The sequence below is a fragment of the Ceratotherium simum genome, chromosome 29, assembly GCF_057802395.1.
Source record: "Ceratotherium simum simum isolate JZ-2026a chromosome 29, ASM5780239v1, whole genome shotgun sequence".
NCBI classification, from domain to species: Eukaryota; Metazoa; Chordata; class Mammalia; order Perissodactyla; family Rhinocerotidae; genus Ceratotherium; species Ceratotherium simum.
In genome coordinates, this window is record NC_141928.1 from 7110444 (window position 1) to 7129254 (window position 18811).

The following is an 18811-nucleotide window of genomic DNA, read 5'->3' on the forward strand; positions in this document are numbered from 1 at the left end:
CTTGGTGGTGGTACCTCGGCCATGGCCATCTGTCTTATTTCAGATGCATTATCACCCGTACTGTGTCACCCACACTAACAGATTACTGACTGCTCGGCCATGCTGCATCACGCCTTTCACTCCTAAGTCTCCTAGGCTGCTGGTTGCCTCGGCTGGGAGAAGGGATATTGCGCAAAATTTCTATAACAATTTATCAGCCTATCTAATTGAAGTTGTTTCCATGGGTTAATAACTTGGTTTTGAATTCATGTTAACACGTGTACCCATGAACATTTTTCATTTTCTTTTTAGAGTGTGACACATAGTTGCATGACAGCATTAACCTGGGCATAAAATACGATCAAGACAACATTACTGCTTTAACCTTAGAATAATTTACTATTTAATTTTAAAAGACTGTCTTGCTGTTTTCACAATCTTAGCATTTAAGGTCTTTCATTTTCTCCCATCCAGCTGTGTTAGTTTAGGCAGTTTAGAAGTATTCACCCTTCTGGCTTGAACTGGTTTCCAGTAACTAATTAGAACTGTAGTTTGCATGTAAAAGTCTGCATGAGCTTCTTGTCGAATATTTCTTGCTGTTCTTGTGTTGCATTACTTACTGAAAGTCCCACCTTCATCATATTCTTCATTTAACATATTCTCCATGTTTTCTTTTGGACCATGGCCTAAATATTTAATTGTTTGTGTTTGACTTGCTTTGGGTTTCAAATATGATTTGATGCTTATTTTTGTTTGTGTCTTATCTTCTTGTTTCTGATTTTTACTCTGTCACTGCTCCATCTCTTACGCGTAGCTTATGTCCCTTTTAACATCCCCCCATCAGCCTCCCCCTCCTCCCCCTGCCTCTGCCTCACCCTCTGCTGTTCCCAACGGCCCCCAGTCTCCCAAGCAGCAAAAGGAACCCCTCTCCCATCGCTTCAACGAGTTCATGACCTCCAAACCCAAAATCCACTGCTTCAGGAGCCTAAAGCGTGGGGTAAGTCTTGCTCTGGAGTCCTGTCTCTCTCGTGCGCTTTGGTTGCATGATTTGGTCTGCATAACTTATTTTGTTTGTGAATGACTCCATTGTGTTTTCCCATAACATACAACAATAAGAACCTAGGATTCATTGTCGCTAGAAAGAGGAACGACAGAAAGAGGAGGAAAGAAGGAAAGAAGCAGAATGGATGGAAAGAGACAGAGAGCCAGCCAGCCCAGAGTTCTTTTTGTCTTTGGTACATTTTGGAAGGACTTTCTCCACTTCCCTTTTAAAACATCAAAGTCATTAATATTTCACTTTGATTTTACCAAAAAAGGAGACTTAGATTCAGTTTCTTAAGCCAGCAACGTGTGAGATGAGGAATTGGAAGTTACTGTGTAGTCAGAAAATGTTTGCTTGATAAATACGGAAACAGCGTGAGTGTAATGAAGATACTTCTCTCTGAGCTGTCTCAGGGTTCAAAGGGGAAACATCACGGGTTACAGTGGTTTCTTTAGCTATTTTGGTGAACTTATAAGATGTTGATCAAATATCTGACTGCAAAAGGCCTAATGCAGTATTTATCTTTAAATGATGAAATAATAATAGCCACTGACATTTATTGAGTGCTAATTATACACCAGACTCTGTTCTATGTGCTCATTTACTTTTTTCAACCACCCTAAGAAGCCTAGGTACTAAGAGTTCCGTATTTTACTGATAAGAAAATGGACGCATAAAAAGATGAAGTTAGGAAGGTGTTGAGCCGGGATTTAAAGCCAGGGAGCCTGCTTATAGTCAGAGATTCTGTGACATCCGCATTCGCGGAGACCCTGTTACAATTTGATTGACTCATAAGTGGATGTTATTCAGACCCAGGCTTGCCATTTTAACTAAGACTGCGTGTGCTTGAATCACTGGGTTTTGTGGAATTGATCCAGCAACCCGGAGTAGACACCAGTTTGGTTTATAGAAAAAGACTGGAATAAAGTAATTTGTAGTCTCCCGAATAAATCTAAGTTGTCAGTCTAGTCTAAGCCAACCCCAAATCTTCTTTATAATGAATAATGAAGTGTGGCAATGAAGAGGAAACAAACATTAGTGCGTTGGCATATCCAGTGAGGTCGTCTTTTATCCTGTGCTATGAGGGCTGCAATACAATTGCAGTGGGACGGACGTGTTCTTGTACAAACAATTTGTACTCCTTCCTTCCGCTGTGGAAAAAAGAATGTGAATGTATAATAGATAACTAAGTTGTTACCTTTTAAAACAAGGGACAAAAAAACCCCATTTCTTTATATGCAGAGTTCCTTTAATAAGGGAATCTCAAAGTTTTATGCAAAGAGTACAGTGGGTGGAATTATCTTGTTTTAAGGTTACCCAATATATCAGGTTAAGAATTAGAAATTTCATTTCCTAAAGATTTCAAGAGAGCCATTGTTTGAAGGCAGGGTATAGCTTCAAAAGTGGATGATGGATCGTGTTGAGCTCTGTAATTAGATTCAATTCCTGGCTCAATTATGCTGACTTCTAGAACTCGCCATCCATCTCTACTTGTTGTTCATTGAAGAATTTCCAGCATATGACCAGGGTATTTTTGCTAGACTATAATGTTTTACATTAACTGTAAATCAGTTAACCCATCTCTGCCACTTCCAAAACCTTTATGGAGCACTCATTTATTATATTTATAATAAATACATTTGCTTTGTCTTTTGGACTCTCACGATGAAGTATGTTGATTCATGATTGTTTACCATTTGTGTCTGTATCTATTCCATTCTGCTCTCAACATCACACAGTCTGTTGGTTGCCAATGGTTTCTGAATCTGAGTGGTGTTGCATGGTGTTCTCCAAATGTTCACGAAAAGACCAAAGAATGTCAGTAATCAATAAGTGTAAGAAAAAGATGGCTAGGAAAAATATAATACTCAAAAACAAAAAACAGTGAAATGGGAAATGGGTTATTTTGATGATTTAAAGGAAACTCCTTTTTTTAAACATAATTAGCAAAATGAATTTTATTTCTTACTCCTCAAACCTGTGCTCAGCAAACCTCTGTTAAAAAATTTTTCCTAAACGATGAGTGTGTTTTCTTGACAGCAAATGCACACACACATACACACACTAGAAGCATTAGTAAATAAGTGGAAACATATTTTTGCTTCCCTCATTTTTGGTCAGTCTGTTCTTAGTGAAGGTCAGAATTCATGTCCCTTCCTCCAGGAAGTAACAGTGGAAAAAAAAAAGTAAGAAAAAGGAAATACATCATAGAAGTAAGATTAGGAATTTCAAAAAAAAAAAAAATGAAATTTGGAGAAATAAATTTGATTTTAAAATACTCTCAACATGGAAGGTACATGGTTTACAAGATCCATGACTAAAATGATACAGCCCTTGCTACTATTTCAATTCTTCTACTTTGTAACTTGAACACTATTGTGCCAAAGATAGGAAAAGTGTCCTAGGAAAATAACAGATCTGTGATTTTAATATTTCTTTTAATTTAATTTATCATGTTTTGCAGCTTTCAGATCCAGATTTCAATAATGTGTTTCTGTTTTCAGAATGTATAAATCTTGTGCACATATTTCTTAGCATAACTGATTTTGTTTCTAAATAAACAGGATAAAATTTTCTTGCTGTAAATCGTTGACATTTGTAAGAAAATTTTATTTCATTGAACGTCTTTAAATTATGCCAACTGAGCATTATTAACCATTATTTCATCTTTACATAAGTCAAAGAAAAATGAGACTATATAGTATGTTCTTAATTTGCAGTCTATAAAGTAATTTTATTGTCTTAAATTAAGATTTCTTTTTCTGGTCTGAGCAAATCTAAATCTAATTATGGGCATATTTTTCCCATGTTTTAGAGTTCATTGCGTGGAAAAATACTGTCAAAGTTGATCAAAAGATTTTTGAAAATCCTTACCAATTGTTTGTCAGATGTTACAATCTTGTGGTTACTTTAATTTTATTTACTGTATCTTGTTCTCTTGCTGATTATTGGCAGACTCAGTCTTTCTGTTTTCACAAAGAACTCATGAAGAGGACGATAGGGAAACCCACGTATGCTTTTGAAGCTAGGGACTATGTTGTAAGTTCACCTGTGACGGCCAGGTCATACGGTCACGGCACAGGCACTAACCCCATTGATATCACCAAGACTGGGGACCCGCATATGCTCTGTCATGCTCCTACCCGAGCCGTGACATTCTCGATTGAGAAACCTGGACACCGGAAAAAGCCTAATTGTATAAATTCAACCACAGGCTATTTCATCTGGAAAACTTGCATGGCAAATGGAACCAAGCTTCCCAATAAACTTCCTAAAAAGTGTCAGTGAGCTGACTTTGGTTTTTTCCCTTTTCATTGATTGTGACTGCCATCTGGGATGTCACTGGGTGTGATTTTGCAGCAGAATTTCATCTATAAAACGCAGCTGCAGAGCGTGGTCACAGGAGAATGACACTCATACAGATGGCAGTTGTGTAGATGAGTTCCCACATCCACGTCTGAAACAGGTGGATCCGTAAGGGAGTTATCTCATAAAGCTTGGAGAACCAAAAAAATCAGAGAAGCGTGAGCGAGGTCATAGAATAGTAAAATGACTTTCCGTGGACTTTAACCAATTGACTTACATATTTATTTTCGCTGTCCCCTTTCTTTGTACTTGAGGTTAGTACCTGTGACTGCCCAGTAACACATGGACTCGCTAGCTCTGTGTTCCTCATGTGTTATTGACTCTTGTGGCTCCCAAGGCTCCATAACTGTTGCCTGAAACTGACGGCTTTTTAGTTCTTCAGGTGTCTCGCAATGCATTTAATGCAGCCTTTAAAAGTGTTCTCTTGGGGCCGGTCCCGTGGCATAGCGGTTAAGTGCGCGCGCTCTGCTGCTGGCGGCCCGGGTTCGGAACCCCGGGCGCGCACCGACACACCACTTGTCAGGCCATGCTGTGGCGGAGTCCCACATAAAGTGGAGGAAGGTGGGCACGGATGTTAGCTCAGGGCCAGTCTTCCTCAGCAAAAAGAGGAGGATGGGCATGGATGTTAGCTCAGGGCTGATCTTCCTCACAAAAAATAAATTTTTAAATAAATAAATAAAAGTATTCTCTTAGCAGATGATTCAGTTTCTGATTTTAAATGATCTAACTGGCTGGCTTACAACTTAAGACCAAAAACCAGTTTATAATCGTTAAAAGGAATACCATATACATGATGGTGCTTCTTGTAGATTACCCATCACTGTCCACTTCAGAAAATTGGATTTGTCTGAGAATTCACTATTTCCCATTTCTATTTGGATTTATTCTCAGTCCTGATGACTTGTTTTTATTATGAGGTGGTAACATTCTTATGCTATTAGTTTGATGTTAGAATTCTGGTTTTGGAATGCCTAAGAAAGAATATATAACTTTAAGTAACGGAAGTAGCTGAACAGAAAGCAAATAGGGTCCTGAGTTCAAATGTCCCTTCTTTGAGTTAGCGACAGTTAGATGATCATGTGCAAGGAAACATCTGTATATGGCAGTGTGCTTTGTAGGGAAGATATTTGCAAAGTTTTCTGCTGTGCACCATAAGTGTTGTCTGTCAGGAACTCAAACTGTGATGAATAGATCTGTGCTCAGGTTCACAGGAGGGGCTCGAGGAGTTAGTGTAGACTGCCTCCATGGGAGCCATCATGAATGGGACTGTCTAGACTTTTTTCCCCCAAAAGTTTTGTCTTGCTACTTCTTTCCTTAAAAGTCTTTTTCCTCATGAGGACAATTTTTTTAAAAGCTTAATGCCTATTTACAAAGAAGTGTCCACTTTGAGTTAATCTTAAGAGTAAGATTTGTTAAATCTGGTTAAGGAATTTTTAAAACCCTCCCTTCTCCCAATTTAAAATCAAAGGGCACTTTCTTTGGTACTTGGTCTCCAACATAGTTTCGGACCCTACCACCGGTTGCCTGAACTTTTAGGATTGATAACAGCTAAATAAATATGCATTGAACTCTCAAAATATTGCTTTATGGCCATAGCACATGGCTCACCTGTTAAGGAAGAACCATGTTTCTTTTTCTGATTTTGAGATGCCTTCTAATCTGTCTTGGGTCCACTAATCACTATCCCTTTCTATTCTCCAGACCCAGCAGAATTGCAGCTGCTATGTCCTGATAAATTATCGGGAGATCCATAGCAATGTGTACCCCTTGGTAATTGAGACAGTTGGCTATCTATTTCCTAAAGGTAACTTTCAAGAGCAGCAAATTCTGTTAACTCTCCAGATGCTCTATAACCCCTGTGGGAAGGGCTCAGAGCTTGATGGAAAGCCTCTGAGAGCCTTCTGTGGAGCAGGAGGTGGTATGCAGTGCACAGGTGGGAGGGAGCATCATCCTTCAGCCTCAGTCCTTGGTTACCCATTCATCAATTTGAGAGTTTGCCTTAATACCTTTAGGAAATGCCGATGTTGGTATTTATTAGATCTCCTGAAGATAAAAATATTACTTGTATGTTGGGCAAGTAATTGCTTTTCTGACTCTTTTAGTCTGTGTAAAACTTTCCATGGGAAATTTGGTGAACAAAAGCCTATATGATTATTTTTGTCTTTTATAATCATTATATGTCACCAACTGCAAACGTAGTTTATTTCCAGGCTGATGTGACCAATACAGAACTGGAAACAGAAACTCACCTTTTCTATCTTTATTCTTTGCTCTGTCCACATGGCAGTAAAGAACGATTTGGGTAGAAATAGCCCCTCTTGTGAACTTTTGCACAGATCCGCTACAAGTCATGTTCACAAAGCGGCAGGTGAATTTATGTGTATGTTAATACGGTGGAACTGACCAAGTTCCTCTTCTTCTGATGTGTTGTTGTTTCTCTCTCTCTCTTTTTTCCCCCCTTCAATTTTTACCTGAAGCTTTCTCTCAAGCTGGTAAGCACAATTATTCCATGCATGTCCTGGATCTAATCGGGGTTTGGGTGTGTGTTTTGTGGGTGCTATGCCATGTGCAACGTACCTTCAAAGTTAACTGCTGATTTGTGTCAAGTTGCTAAGAAAATTAACGCTTAACTCATGATTTGGTTTTCTTTTTTACTGGGGCCTTCGGAGGATGACAAATGTTGAGAAACTTTAAATAGGAACATAAATATTAAATATGGGGGAGTTTGTTTATTGGATCATTTTGAATAAAAGTAAATTTAATAGTTGAAAGGTGCTCCTCCCTGGGAGCCATAGAAGCAGATGGAGAACGCTGGGAACCTGAGGGAGACAAGCAGAAATGATGCTCGTCTCAAATTCGGATCTCAGGCAGCCTTTGAGAACTGAAAACCGTGAGATCTTTAAGGTGCTACATAAATACGTTGGTGCCTTGTGCGTAGCTGATTCAAGCAATCACAAGATGATTTTATGGACAGTGAACAGAGCCCCCTAAATCTTTCTACAGTGATTGACTTAGTGTTCTATCTTGTTCTACTTAATTGTACAGCCCTAGTAAACAGTCAAACTAATCATTAAATTTATTAAAAGAAACTCTTAACCATATAACCCATAATTGTCCTCCAAATATGTGTCAGTTACGTAGTATTCTCAAACACCACAGCTGAGACTATCCTAAAATTATGAACAATGATAAACTGTGACAATTCAACCAGGAATAAGATCAGTGCTTTATGTACTGCTGTTGAGAACGTAGGATAATATTTTCTGGTTATCCTTATATATACATTTGTATGTGGCCAAGTATATACATATTCATATATACATAATTTTTTCAACCGGACTCAGTATTTGGCATCTGACCCAACCCTAAAGAAAATGAATATTTTATTAAATTAAACCTTCTTAGATTGTGAAATAAAATCCTGAGAAGAGTCCTTGATTAAGGTCTCTACAGGAAGGAAAGATTCAGATGCTTAAATGAACGGAGCTCATCAGCAGTATGGATTTGGGAGAAATTGGAACAATTAACTGGGAGTGTCTCAGATGCCAGGGTTTCTTTCTTCCTTTATTTGTTCTTTTGCTGAGGTGCTAGCAGCAAAAGATAACAGTATCAGGCAGTCTTTCTGTTTGAGATACAAACCACTTCCAACCTGGTATTGAATTGTTGTTTTATACCATTACTTTGAGTTAATAAAGAAGTAAAGTGTGGCACAAAGATGGCTTGGGTGTAAAAATAATAAAACTCCAGAAGCAGCTCGGGAGCAAGTGTTTGATTCCAGTAGCGCGTGAAACAAGAACCTCTTGGAGCCACAGCCATTGAAAATATACCTATGTGCGTATGACCCCCTCTTCCACTACCTGGTATGGCCGGTCTCTTTGTAAACTGGGCCACTCCAAAGATTTCAGAAAATCTATTCTGACTCAAAGCTAGAAATAAAAATTCCTTTGTGGCAGAATGAATCATAGGTCAGAGTATTGTTTGAAAGAATTCAAGCTTCAAAAGGCTAATGGGACTAAATGATGTTTTAAGGTACTTTCCAGAAACCTTAAGTTTCTTTGGATCTAGAAGAAGCTATTGACCTGAATCTCTGGTGGCAACATGAAGTTTGTCTGAGGCATAGTTGCTGAGATTAGTTTTTAAATAACAACACAGAAACATAGACTATCTATTGAAAGGGACCTCATTAGTCAATTAGACTAACTCCTGATCAAGTGAAGAGAATTCATTTCTTTATTATTTAATTGTTTTCGATTTTGTAAATAATCAGGGCTGCGTGTTTTTGTTGTTTAGGGGATCTATATTTGGAAGTCATAGGGACAGTGTGTTTGACTTACAGATTTGTTTGCAGCTCTTCACACACCAGTGGAAATCTTACACCTGTTCACAGTCTAGACCTGTGTCGGCCAAGATGGTAGCCACATGTGGCTACTTAAATTTTAATTAAAATTAACTAAAATTTTAAATTTCAGTTCCACAGTTGCACTAGCCACTTTTCAAGTGCTCAGTAGCCATGTGTGGCTGCTGTATTGGACAGTGCAGATATGAGGACGTTTCCATCATTGTAGAAAGTTCTTTTGGACTCGTAGCACATGGTAAGGCTCAATGAATGTTAATGAATTAACAATGACCGCTTACTAGATCTCCTCACTTCTGGAACAGTGTATCTTACACTGTGTTTTGTTGCATTCCAGCATTAAAAAAAAAAAAACACCTCAATTCTAGAAAACATGCTGATCTGTTGTAAGTTCAACATGAAAACGAAATATTGACCTTTTGGGCTGAGTGATCGAATTGAGCAAGTTAAAAAGCACATAATTAAGTTTCAGGTATTCTAGCACAATAGTATATGGCAAAGAAGAAACAACTCTGGTTTATGTTTATATTGAAGATTGCGTTGCTTCATCTCAGTCTTAGAGGCAAATTGAACTTCCTTGGTCTGGCGTTAGGGAGTAGTCACTGCCATTATTCTGGTTTCACTCAAGTCTTATCTCCTCCCACACACACACACACACACACCTACCCTCGAGTCTTTGAGAGCATTAGCTGAAAGGTCTTTGCGTGGCCTTGGTGGTAAACTATTTGCTGAACCACACACTTCCAGTCCCGCAGCCTGGCATTTTATCATAAGCAGCCGAGGAACTGAGGTCACAAGCTCCCAAAGCTGCTTGGCAAGTTCAGCTCGATTTTGGAATGACATTATCCGGAGCCCTTCTTTTCCGCCCACTCCCAAGCCAGTCTTGCCTTTGTTCAGTTGGTTCCACAGTAAAATCTCTTTTCTAAATTCCCCGGCTTATCCCTGGGTATTGAATAAATTTCTCATTCTTTATGAAAATAGCCTCCTTTAAGTAAAAGCACTTGATAACCACAACTTATGTGAATTTTCTGATTACCCTAAAGATGTCAAAAAGAAGTAACCTGGCTTTTAGAGGCAGCAGAGGAAAGAGTGCGTGGGGGGATGGGGAGGATGTATTTTTTTTAATGTCCTTTTCACTCACATTCTCTGAGGAACTAGATGTCCCATCTGTCACTTCACGGAGATGGAAACTTTTGGCCTCAGCCTGTGTGAAGAGACGGGAAGGAATACTCAGACTAGGGGGGAAAAAGTGCTTTAGACACAAAACAGTTGATGGGGGCACTTATCACTGTTTTTTACGAAGAAAACATCAACTTCCTTAAAACCTCCGTGTTGCCACTGACACTGACGGTAAAGCGAAGAATCTGTCTCAGAATTTGTTTTTCACTGATCCTCACTGGAGTCAGAAGTATTTCTTCCTCTCTCCTCCCCGCCGCATGGCTCCCTGCCTTTTCGGAGGCGGTGCGGCCGGCATCCATGGACTATAGGAGATGGTTTGTGGGACTTCTGCAGTTTGCATGCATTGATTCCACATCTCAGCGTGGGAAAGAGCTTAATTTATTTCACAAAAACGCACACGCAGACGTCTGTCCCCCTGGTGTCTGGGGAATCCTTCCTGCAGGCTTTTACTCGGTATCTCTTTTCAAGGAGCACCATAGGCTTTCTGGCTCACTTGTGTTTGCATCTGCAGGGTGCCACGCCAGAGGATTTCAGCAACCTCCCACCTGAGCAGAGAAGGAAAAAGCTACAGCAGAAGGTGGATGAATTAAATAAAGAGATTCAAAAGGAGATGGATCAAAGGTAGAGGTGATCAATATGCCTCCTTAAGAAATTCACGTTCAGTTCGGAAAGATGGGGAATCCTAAAGTAGACCTTAAGATAAGCGATTATTTCAGCCGTATGTTTCGTCATAGATAGTCTACTGGATTGCTTTATTACAGACTGGGAGATTTCTTTTAATAAATAGGTTTTATTCTGAGTTTTGGGAACAAAATACATCTGGTTATCTCTTTTTTCCTGAGTGTATGGGTGAGTTTTTTGGTACAAACGAGGAAGAGGAAGGTGGCATGAACCCCACCCTCTCCCTTGCCCTACATTCTAGCTTTGAGTCCAAAATGTACCTTTCTTTCTATTTGACGATAAGCAAAAATCAGCCTTCCATAGGTTCTCAGGCCTTCTTGTCTTCTAATAGCGTGTATTGGTGGTGTCTAGACAACAAGTCTCACTATGTCTTATTATACACACCACCTGCCATTAGGAGTGTCAGTGTTTGCTTGCTCTGGAGAAGCTCTGCATCAGGCCCCACCACAGGGGCTCTCGGTTTTCTGGGCTGTTGTGCAAGTTCGATCCTAGGGGTGGTAGGTTGGTGCCCATGCAAAAAAAAAAAAAAAGTAAGAAAAGATCTCATACCTCTTTTTTTTTTTTTTTTAAAGATTTTATTTATTTATTTTTCCCCCCAAAGCCCCAGTAGACAGTTGTAGTCATAGCTGCACATCCTTCTAGTTGCTGTATGTGGGACTCGGCCTCAGCATGGCCGGAGAAGCGGTGCGTCAGTGCGCGCCCGGGATCCGAACCCAGGCCGCCAGCAGCGGAGCGCGCACACTTAACCGCTAAGCCACGGGGCCGGCCCTCATACCTCTTTTCGCTTGTCTTCCCTTCCCACATTGATAACCTGTAACACTTTCACATCACTCAGGGGACACTTGCTCATAACACTGATTGAAAAGCCACTTTATTCATTGTCTCTCACCTTATAAATTCTCACTGAGTCAATTAGGTGAATCGTTCCTTTATTTGAGTTTGGAACTTGAGATTTTCTAAAAGATAACTTGAGATTTTGTGCTCTATAAATAGGCCAAATGGTGAGCCTACATAAACTTAGTTATATTGAAGCTGGGGTTAAAATTTGGTGATGCAAAAAACAAACAAACAAAATTGGTAAGGCAGTACTGTTTGGGTACATCAAAAGAAAAGTAATTTTTATTCTTTTACCTCTGGTAGAGCAACTCCTGAAAAATAGGTCATTTTATAAACATTGTTAACGATGTATAAAAAATAGGAACACATATAATTAACTTTGTTCTAGTCTTGTGTTAGAAATATACTTTATTAAAGTTTTGTCTTTGTACTTTTTATGTACCTGTAGAACCAAATATAAAAGGAATTATTGTATAAATCAATTAAACATCGTAATAAGTGAGCAGTTATATTTTGTACAGGAGGAAGAAGTTACCACTCAGGTATCCGAAATGACATTTTATAGGTTGTTGACAGACTCTAATTGTCCAAAATCATGGAGAAAAATTTCTCTGCCTTTTGGGTCGTGGCCATGGAACCTGGTTAACCTTTTAACCCCCACAGCAGCCCTTGCTGGTAATGAGGCAAATCACGTTCAATCATTCACTTAACGACTGTTTATTGAGCATTTACTGTGTACAGGAAATATCCCAGGCACTGAGGATAAAGCAGTGAACAAAACATACAGAAACCTCTGTTCTTTTTTTTTTTTTACTGTTTTTTTTTTTTCTACTGGCCATAGTGGAGTGACATTTGTATTTTTTTTTTAATTTTTTCTTTATTGCAGTAACATTGGTTTATAACATTGTATAAATTTCAGGTGTACATCATTATACTTCTATTTCTGCATTGAAACCTCTGTTCTCATGCGACTTACATTTTGTGCAGGAGGAACAGAAAAGAAAAGGTTTTGAGCAGAAGTGACATGATCTGGAAAAGTCTTCCTGAACCACTGTCCCTGCACGTCCCAGTCCACTGGTCTCCCTGCTTGGCCAAAGTGTCCCCTTAGTTTTCTTTTTTTGAATAATCAATCCAAAAAGTCAAGAATGGAGAGAAAAAATGTATCGAATAGGCAGGACAAGTCAAAAGCACAAAGGAGGATGGTAAATTTAAAATACCAAGCCCTCCAGACACCCTGGGTTCACATCTGGTCCCACCTGTTTCTGTGCAGACTTTGAACAAGCTCCTTGAGCTCTCAGCACCTTGGTTTCCTCACCTTGAAAAAGGCGTTAAGATGCTTGTTTGTGTGAGGATTAAATGTTCAGTGTCTGGAAAGTGCTGAGAACAATGCCTGGCACATAAGTGTTTGTAAAATAAAATGAATCGAGATGTTGAATGTAAACACGGTCCAGTTAAAAAAGAGATTTTCAGACTGGACAAAAAAACGAAATCCACCTGTATGCTATATACAAAAGACCCATCTAACCCATAAGGTTTAGTAAAGTTGAAAGTAAAAGAATGGAAACAGACACACTGTGTAAATGCCAACCAAAAGAAAATGGTGGACGGGACTGACTTGCAGGCCAAAGAAAAAAAACCAAACTATTCAACTCAAGAGGGTCAACTTCATAATAATAAGAGATTCAAATAACAAATGGTTCACTTCACCAGGAAGATATAAAATTTTCAATCTGTATGACCATAATAGCCATAACATCAAAACATAAAAAAGCAAAAACTGACAGAAGTACAAGAAATCCAAATATATTATTACATGAGAGATTTTTAATGCACTTCTCTCAGTAATTGATGGAACAGATTAACAGAGAGTCAGGATAGAAGATTTGAGTAATATAATTAACAAAATTGACCTAATACACATATCCAACAGCTGCGCAATACACATTCTTTTCAATCACACATGGAACATTTCCAAAAATTGAGCATACTCTGATTTCATAAAGCAAATCTCAAACATCAAAGGATGGATACCGGGCAAGGTATGTTCTCTGAAGCTTGCAATTGAGCTGGATACCAATAACAAAAATTTTGAAATTAAGAAATGTAGCTCTAAATAACACAGAGACTAAAGAAAAAAGTCATAATAGATATTAGAAAATATATGAGGGGCCGGCCCCGTGGCGTAGTGGTTAAGTGCACACGCTCCGCTGCTGGTGGCCCGGGTTTGGATCCCGGGTGCGCACTGACGCACCGCTTGTCAGGCCATGCTGTGGCGGCATCCCATATAAAGTGGAGGAAGATGGGCATAGATGGTAGCCCAGGGCCAGTCTTCCTCAGCAAAAAGAGGAGGATTGGCATGGATGTTAGCTCAAGGCTGATCTTCCTCACAAAAATATATGAAACACACGTTCCACTTATCAGTTTCCAGGATGTCACTAAAGCCATGCTTATAAAGGGAAATTTATAGCTTTCAATACATATTGAAAACAAAGAAAGCTAAAAATTGGTGAGCTACATATCCAAGAAGTTAGAAAAAGAACAGCAAATTAAACCAAAGAAAATAGAATAAAGGAAATAATAAAGGAAAGAGTATAAATTAATTAAATAGAAAAAATGTGCATTCAGGGGCTGGCCCAGTGGCGCAAGGGTTAAGTGCGCGCGCTCCACTGTGGCGGCCCGGGGTTTGCCGGTTCGGATCCCGGGCATGCACCGACGCACCGCTTGTCAAGCCATGCTGTGGCGGTGTCCCATATAAAGTAAAGGAAGATGGGCATGGATTTTAACCCAGGGCCAGTCTTCCTCAGGAAAAAAAAAAAAAAAAGAGAGAGGATTGGCAGATGTTAGCTGGGGCCAATCTTCCTCACAAAAAAAAATGTGCATTCAACAGAAAGGATCAACAGATGCAAAAGTTGGTTCCTTGAAAAGATTAATATAATTGATAAACTTCTGGAGAGATAAGATTGATCAGGAGAGACCCAGAGAAGAATGGAAGATAATGAAGTTAGATAACTCTTGAGAAGTTTTGCTGAGAAATAGGGCGGTGGCTGGAGGGGTAGGCCATGAAGTCAAGAGAGGAACTTTGTAAAGGGGGACGATGTTACAGATTGTTTGTTGTAAGAACATGTGTTCATCTAACAAACATTTATTGCGCATCTGCTATGTGCCAGCGTTGTCCTGCCCCTGGGGCTGTGTCAGGTTAACAGAAGGGCATGAGCCCATTGAGCTTTCACGAAGAGCTTCCATTCTAGTAAGAGAACAGACAATAGACAATCAGCATTAAAGTCAATGATATAATGTTGGAAAGTGACACGTTATGGAAAGAAAAAGGAAGTGGGGCGAGGTCAGGGGGCTGGGAATGCTAGTGGATAAGGGCTCTAGTGGGGGCGTGGTCTTCTGGAAGAGCGGACAGTTCCCCAGTATCCACCGGGGGTGCAGGCTGCGTGTGCTCGGATGCAGGGAGCCAGGTAGAGGGGTGGTGAGGACTTGTGGAAATCCTCTCCCTGTTATTTCTGTATTTTCAGTTCAGCTATTTCCCATGACTCAAAATATGCTTTGGTTTGTTGGTCTTGTGTTGTATGATTGGTTTAGATTTTCTTTTGCTGAAGCTCATTAAAGTTGGCCCCTTACCCCTGGCAGAGCATCATTTGCTCTAAACTTGTAACAACTAAACCCTACTGAAAGTCCCTCGAAGCTGGGGTCAAGTTAGCAGAGCCCTTTGGTCCTAGAGATAACGCTTCCCTAGGGATTCCTCATGCGGGCTGCTGTGGGTGGGCGTCCAGAACAGGATTCTGGAAGGGTGTGGAACCTTGCAATACGTAGCTTTCAGGCTCTGTTGCCCACCCGTCTTGGATACCAACTGTGGCTTTGGTTTCTTAATAGTTGAGATGGTGTATAATAAAATTTCCAAAGCAATTAACTGCTTCCTTCATGAGGTAAACACTGCAGCCCACAAGGCCCGAGATGCCAGCTGTAGCTTTGGTTTGCATAAGGAATATGCGCATGGAAATATTTGGGTTTTGTTTATTGTTGTTTGGGGCAGGGGGAGGGGCGGGATGAATTTATGTCTCTCGCTGAAAACAATAGAGAGATACATTCAGAAAAGGCAACTGAAATTTAAATATCACTCTCTGGATTATATAGACTTTGGTAGCAGAATTCTTATACAGGAGTTTTAGAGTGAAACCTGGCCCCAACATTCTCTTCCAGTGCACACTCAGGTACTGTCTCCCCACGCCCCCATTCACGTGTTTTCAGGGTGGCAGGAGGATGTCACTGGCTGATGACATTAACCTTCACCGTGCTCTGCTCGTTCTTTTTTTCAGAGATGCCATAACGAAAATGAAAGACGTTTACCTAAAGAACCCTCAGATGGGGGACCCGGCCAGTTTGGATCACAAATTAACAGAAGTCAGCCAAAATATAGAAAAACTGAGACTAGAGGCTCAGAAATTTGAGGTATGAAAAAGCTTCGTTGGAAAAAAAGAAACAGAAGGGAGAGGTGTCATGAAGTGTGTATGGTAGGGGACCGACGTTTCTTTCACTGAGAGAGATACAACTGGAAATGTTGGGGTGTTTCACGATAAAAGGAAAAATACACTGTCATCCATGGAGTGTCCTGCTTTTCAAGATATCCTATTTTAATTGGGTCCCTAAAACTGACACTGGTTGAAGTTGCGTTTGTATACAGTGTTGTTTTGTTTTGTTTGAGGAAGATTGGCCCTGAGCTAACATCTGTTGCCAATCTTCCTCCTTTTTTCTCCCCAAAGCCCCAGTAGATAGTTGTATGTTGTAGTTGTACATCCTTCTAGGTGCTCTATGTGGAACACCGCCTCAGCATGGCTTGATGAGCGGTGAGTAGGTCCACGCCCAGGATCCGAACCAGCGAACCCTGGGCTGCTGAAGCGGAGCATGTGAACTTTACCACTTCACCACCGGGCCGGCCCTCAGGGTTGTGTTTTTTTTTTTTTTTTAATTTTATTTATTTATTTCCCCCAAAGCCCCAGTAGATAGTTGTATGTCATAGTTGCACATCCTTCTAGTTGCTGTATGTGGCACGTGGCCTCAGCATGGTCGGAGAAGTGGTATGTCGGTGCGTGCCCGGGATCCGAACCCAGGCCGCCAGCAGCGGAGCGCGCGTACTTAACCGCTAAGCCATGGGGCTGGCCCCTCAGGGTTGTTTTTTTTTTTTTTTTTTAAAGATTTTATTTATTTATTTTTCCCCCCTAAAGCCCCAGTAGATAGTTGTATGTCATAGCTGCACATCCTTCTAGTTGCTGTATGTGGGACGCGGCCTCAGCATGGCCAGAGAAGTGGTGCGTTGGTGCGCGCCCGGGATCCGAACCCGGGCTGCCAGCAGCGGAGCGCGAGCACTTAACAGCTAAGCCACGGGGCCGGCCCCTCAGGGTTGTTTTTTAATTTAAGTGTTTCACTTAAGTTTATTCTCCTTCATTTCATGTTGATAATGGATACAGTTGGGAGTATACAGTTGTCCATCATCTCAGTAAATCAAAAAAAACCGTTTTTAAAAATCTGTTGAAATATGTTATTGTTCCTTCAAAGGACTCGTTATCAAAAGGTGACATATATATGAAAACCAGTAAGAAACTCAAATGAGAAGTGACAATGACTAGGAAACACAAATAATAAATGTTTTAAGGAGATGGAGGAGCACCCAAAAGCTGTGGACAAAAGGTTTCTTTTTCCCCCCAAATTTAAAGACCTCTACAGGGGCCGGCCCCATGGCTCAGCGGTTAAGTGCGGGCGCTCCCCTGCTGGCGGCCCGGGTTCGGATCCCGGGCGCGCACCAACGCACCGCTTCTCCAGCCATGCTGAGGCCGCATCCCACATACAGCAACTAGAAGGATGTGCAGCTGTGACATACAACTATCTACTGGGGCTTTGGGGAGAAAAATAAATAAATAAAATTATAAAAATAAATAAGTAAATAAAGACCTCTACAGAGCATGGAAAGATAAATTAGTAACTGATCATTCCAGTCAGGATAGGTTATTTCTAGCAATGAAGGGTCAAATCGGGCTTTTTTCATTCTTTCTAGAATCCGTCAAAGTTTTTAATGTTTGATTGAGTTTTTAGAACCTAGAAATGTCCTTTTCTGGTCATTTTTATTCTTCTGCCTTTTGAATAGCGTGACTATTTCAAATACTGCCGAAGATAATTTTATCTACTTTGATTTCCTATGTACAAGTTTCTTCATTACTAAAAAAAATTACACTTCTAAAAAAATGGGAAGTGTGGCTTTCAAACTGAGTCACTGCTCCAGTATGGTGGTACCCTCATGTTTCCCAGTGTGACCTCATGGTCACAGAATTTCTGGAACCAGAAGGAACTAGAAGTGATTTATCCGAAAACACACAGCTGTTTAAAAACGCAAGAGCATAACATGGTCCAGTGTTCTTTCTGCCACAGTGGGAGCGATTGCCTAAATGGAGGTTTGCTGCCACTTCTCCATCTTGGGATGAAATGGAAATAGTTGCCTGTAGGTACATTTTACAGTCAAATTCTCATACACTGGAGATTCCACCCCTATGTGGTCCTTCTCGAATCAGCTTCAGTGACCAACCAGCAGCCCAAATTGGGAGCCGTAAGACTCTATGCTCGGGCCCTGAGCTGAGCTCAGGCCAGTCTCTCATGGCTTCTGTTTCCAGGCGTGGCTGGCGGAGGTTGAAGGCCGGCTCCCAGCGCGCGGCGACCAGGCCCGCCGACAGAGCGGAATGTACGACGCTCAGAACCCAGCGACCGTCAACAACTGCGCGCAGGACCGGGAGAGGTACAGTATCTGAGCAGGGCCTGCTTCTGGCGAGGGCGCAATTCTGCTTGGTCTTCCGTTCTCGATTTTGGAATCTGGACACGAGCGTAAGGCACTTGTTGGACACCAAAGTGCCTGTGATGATGGACCTAAGATTCTTCCCACTGTGCAGGGTTCTGATTCCACGTGGCGGTGCCAGAGCTGCAGGGTGATTTGAGATGGTCTTAGTTCCAACCCTCGGGGGCTTGCCAGCTCTTTGCTCTTGCCGGGCTGGATTCGGGTCCTTGCTGGGGGCAGTCGCTATAGTTGCTGTGTGCTTTCCTCTCTTGAGCAGCCCGGATGGCAGTTACACGGAGGAGCAGAGTCAGGAGAGTGAGGTGAAGGTGCTGGCCGCGGACTTCGATGACGAGTTCGATGATGAGGAGCCCCTCCCTGCCATAGGGACTTGCAAAGCTCTCTACACCTTTGAAGGTAGTACACACGCCAGCCCAGTTCCCCGCTCTTCATAAACTTTCTGCATCACTCTTCTCTTTCTGTGATCAGACCTTCCTTTGAAGCTTCCAGATCTTTCCCTACTCCTCTTTTTTTCTGCTCATAGTATTATTAT

At 41.0% G+C, this 18811-nt stretch overlaps 1 protein-coding gene across 16 annotated transcripts in view; it reads left to right on the forward strand.

Moving 5' to 3' along the window:
- The window catches only part of FNBP1 (formin binding protein 1), a 127115-nt gene that overhangs the window by 99265 nt on the left and 9039 nt on the right, over nucleotides 1–18811 (forward strand). For 2 of the 16 annotated variants that reach the window (XM_087418925.1, XM_087418923.1), the window contains exons 10-15: nucleotides 794–976; nucleotides 6865–6879; nucleotides 10432–10541; nucleotides 15761–15893; nucleotides 18104–18225; nucleotides 18536–18675. In XM_087418925.1, coding sequence (XP_087275051.1) covers nucleotides 794–976; nucleotides 6865–6879; nucleotides 10432–10541; nucleotides 15761–15893; nucleotides 18104–18225; nucleotides 18536–18675 — 703 coding nt within the window. Of the gene's footprint in view, nucleotides 1–793; nucleotides 977–3976; nucleotides 4061–6864; nucleotides 6880–10431; nucleotides 10542–15760; nucleotides 15894–18103; nucleotides 18226–18535; nucleotides 18676–18811 lie in introns of all 16 variants that reach the window. The other 14 variants (XM_087418932.1, XM_087418926.1, XM_087418929.1 and 11 more) reach the window with 14 other exon arrangements.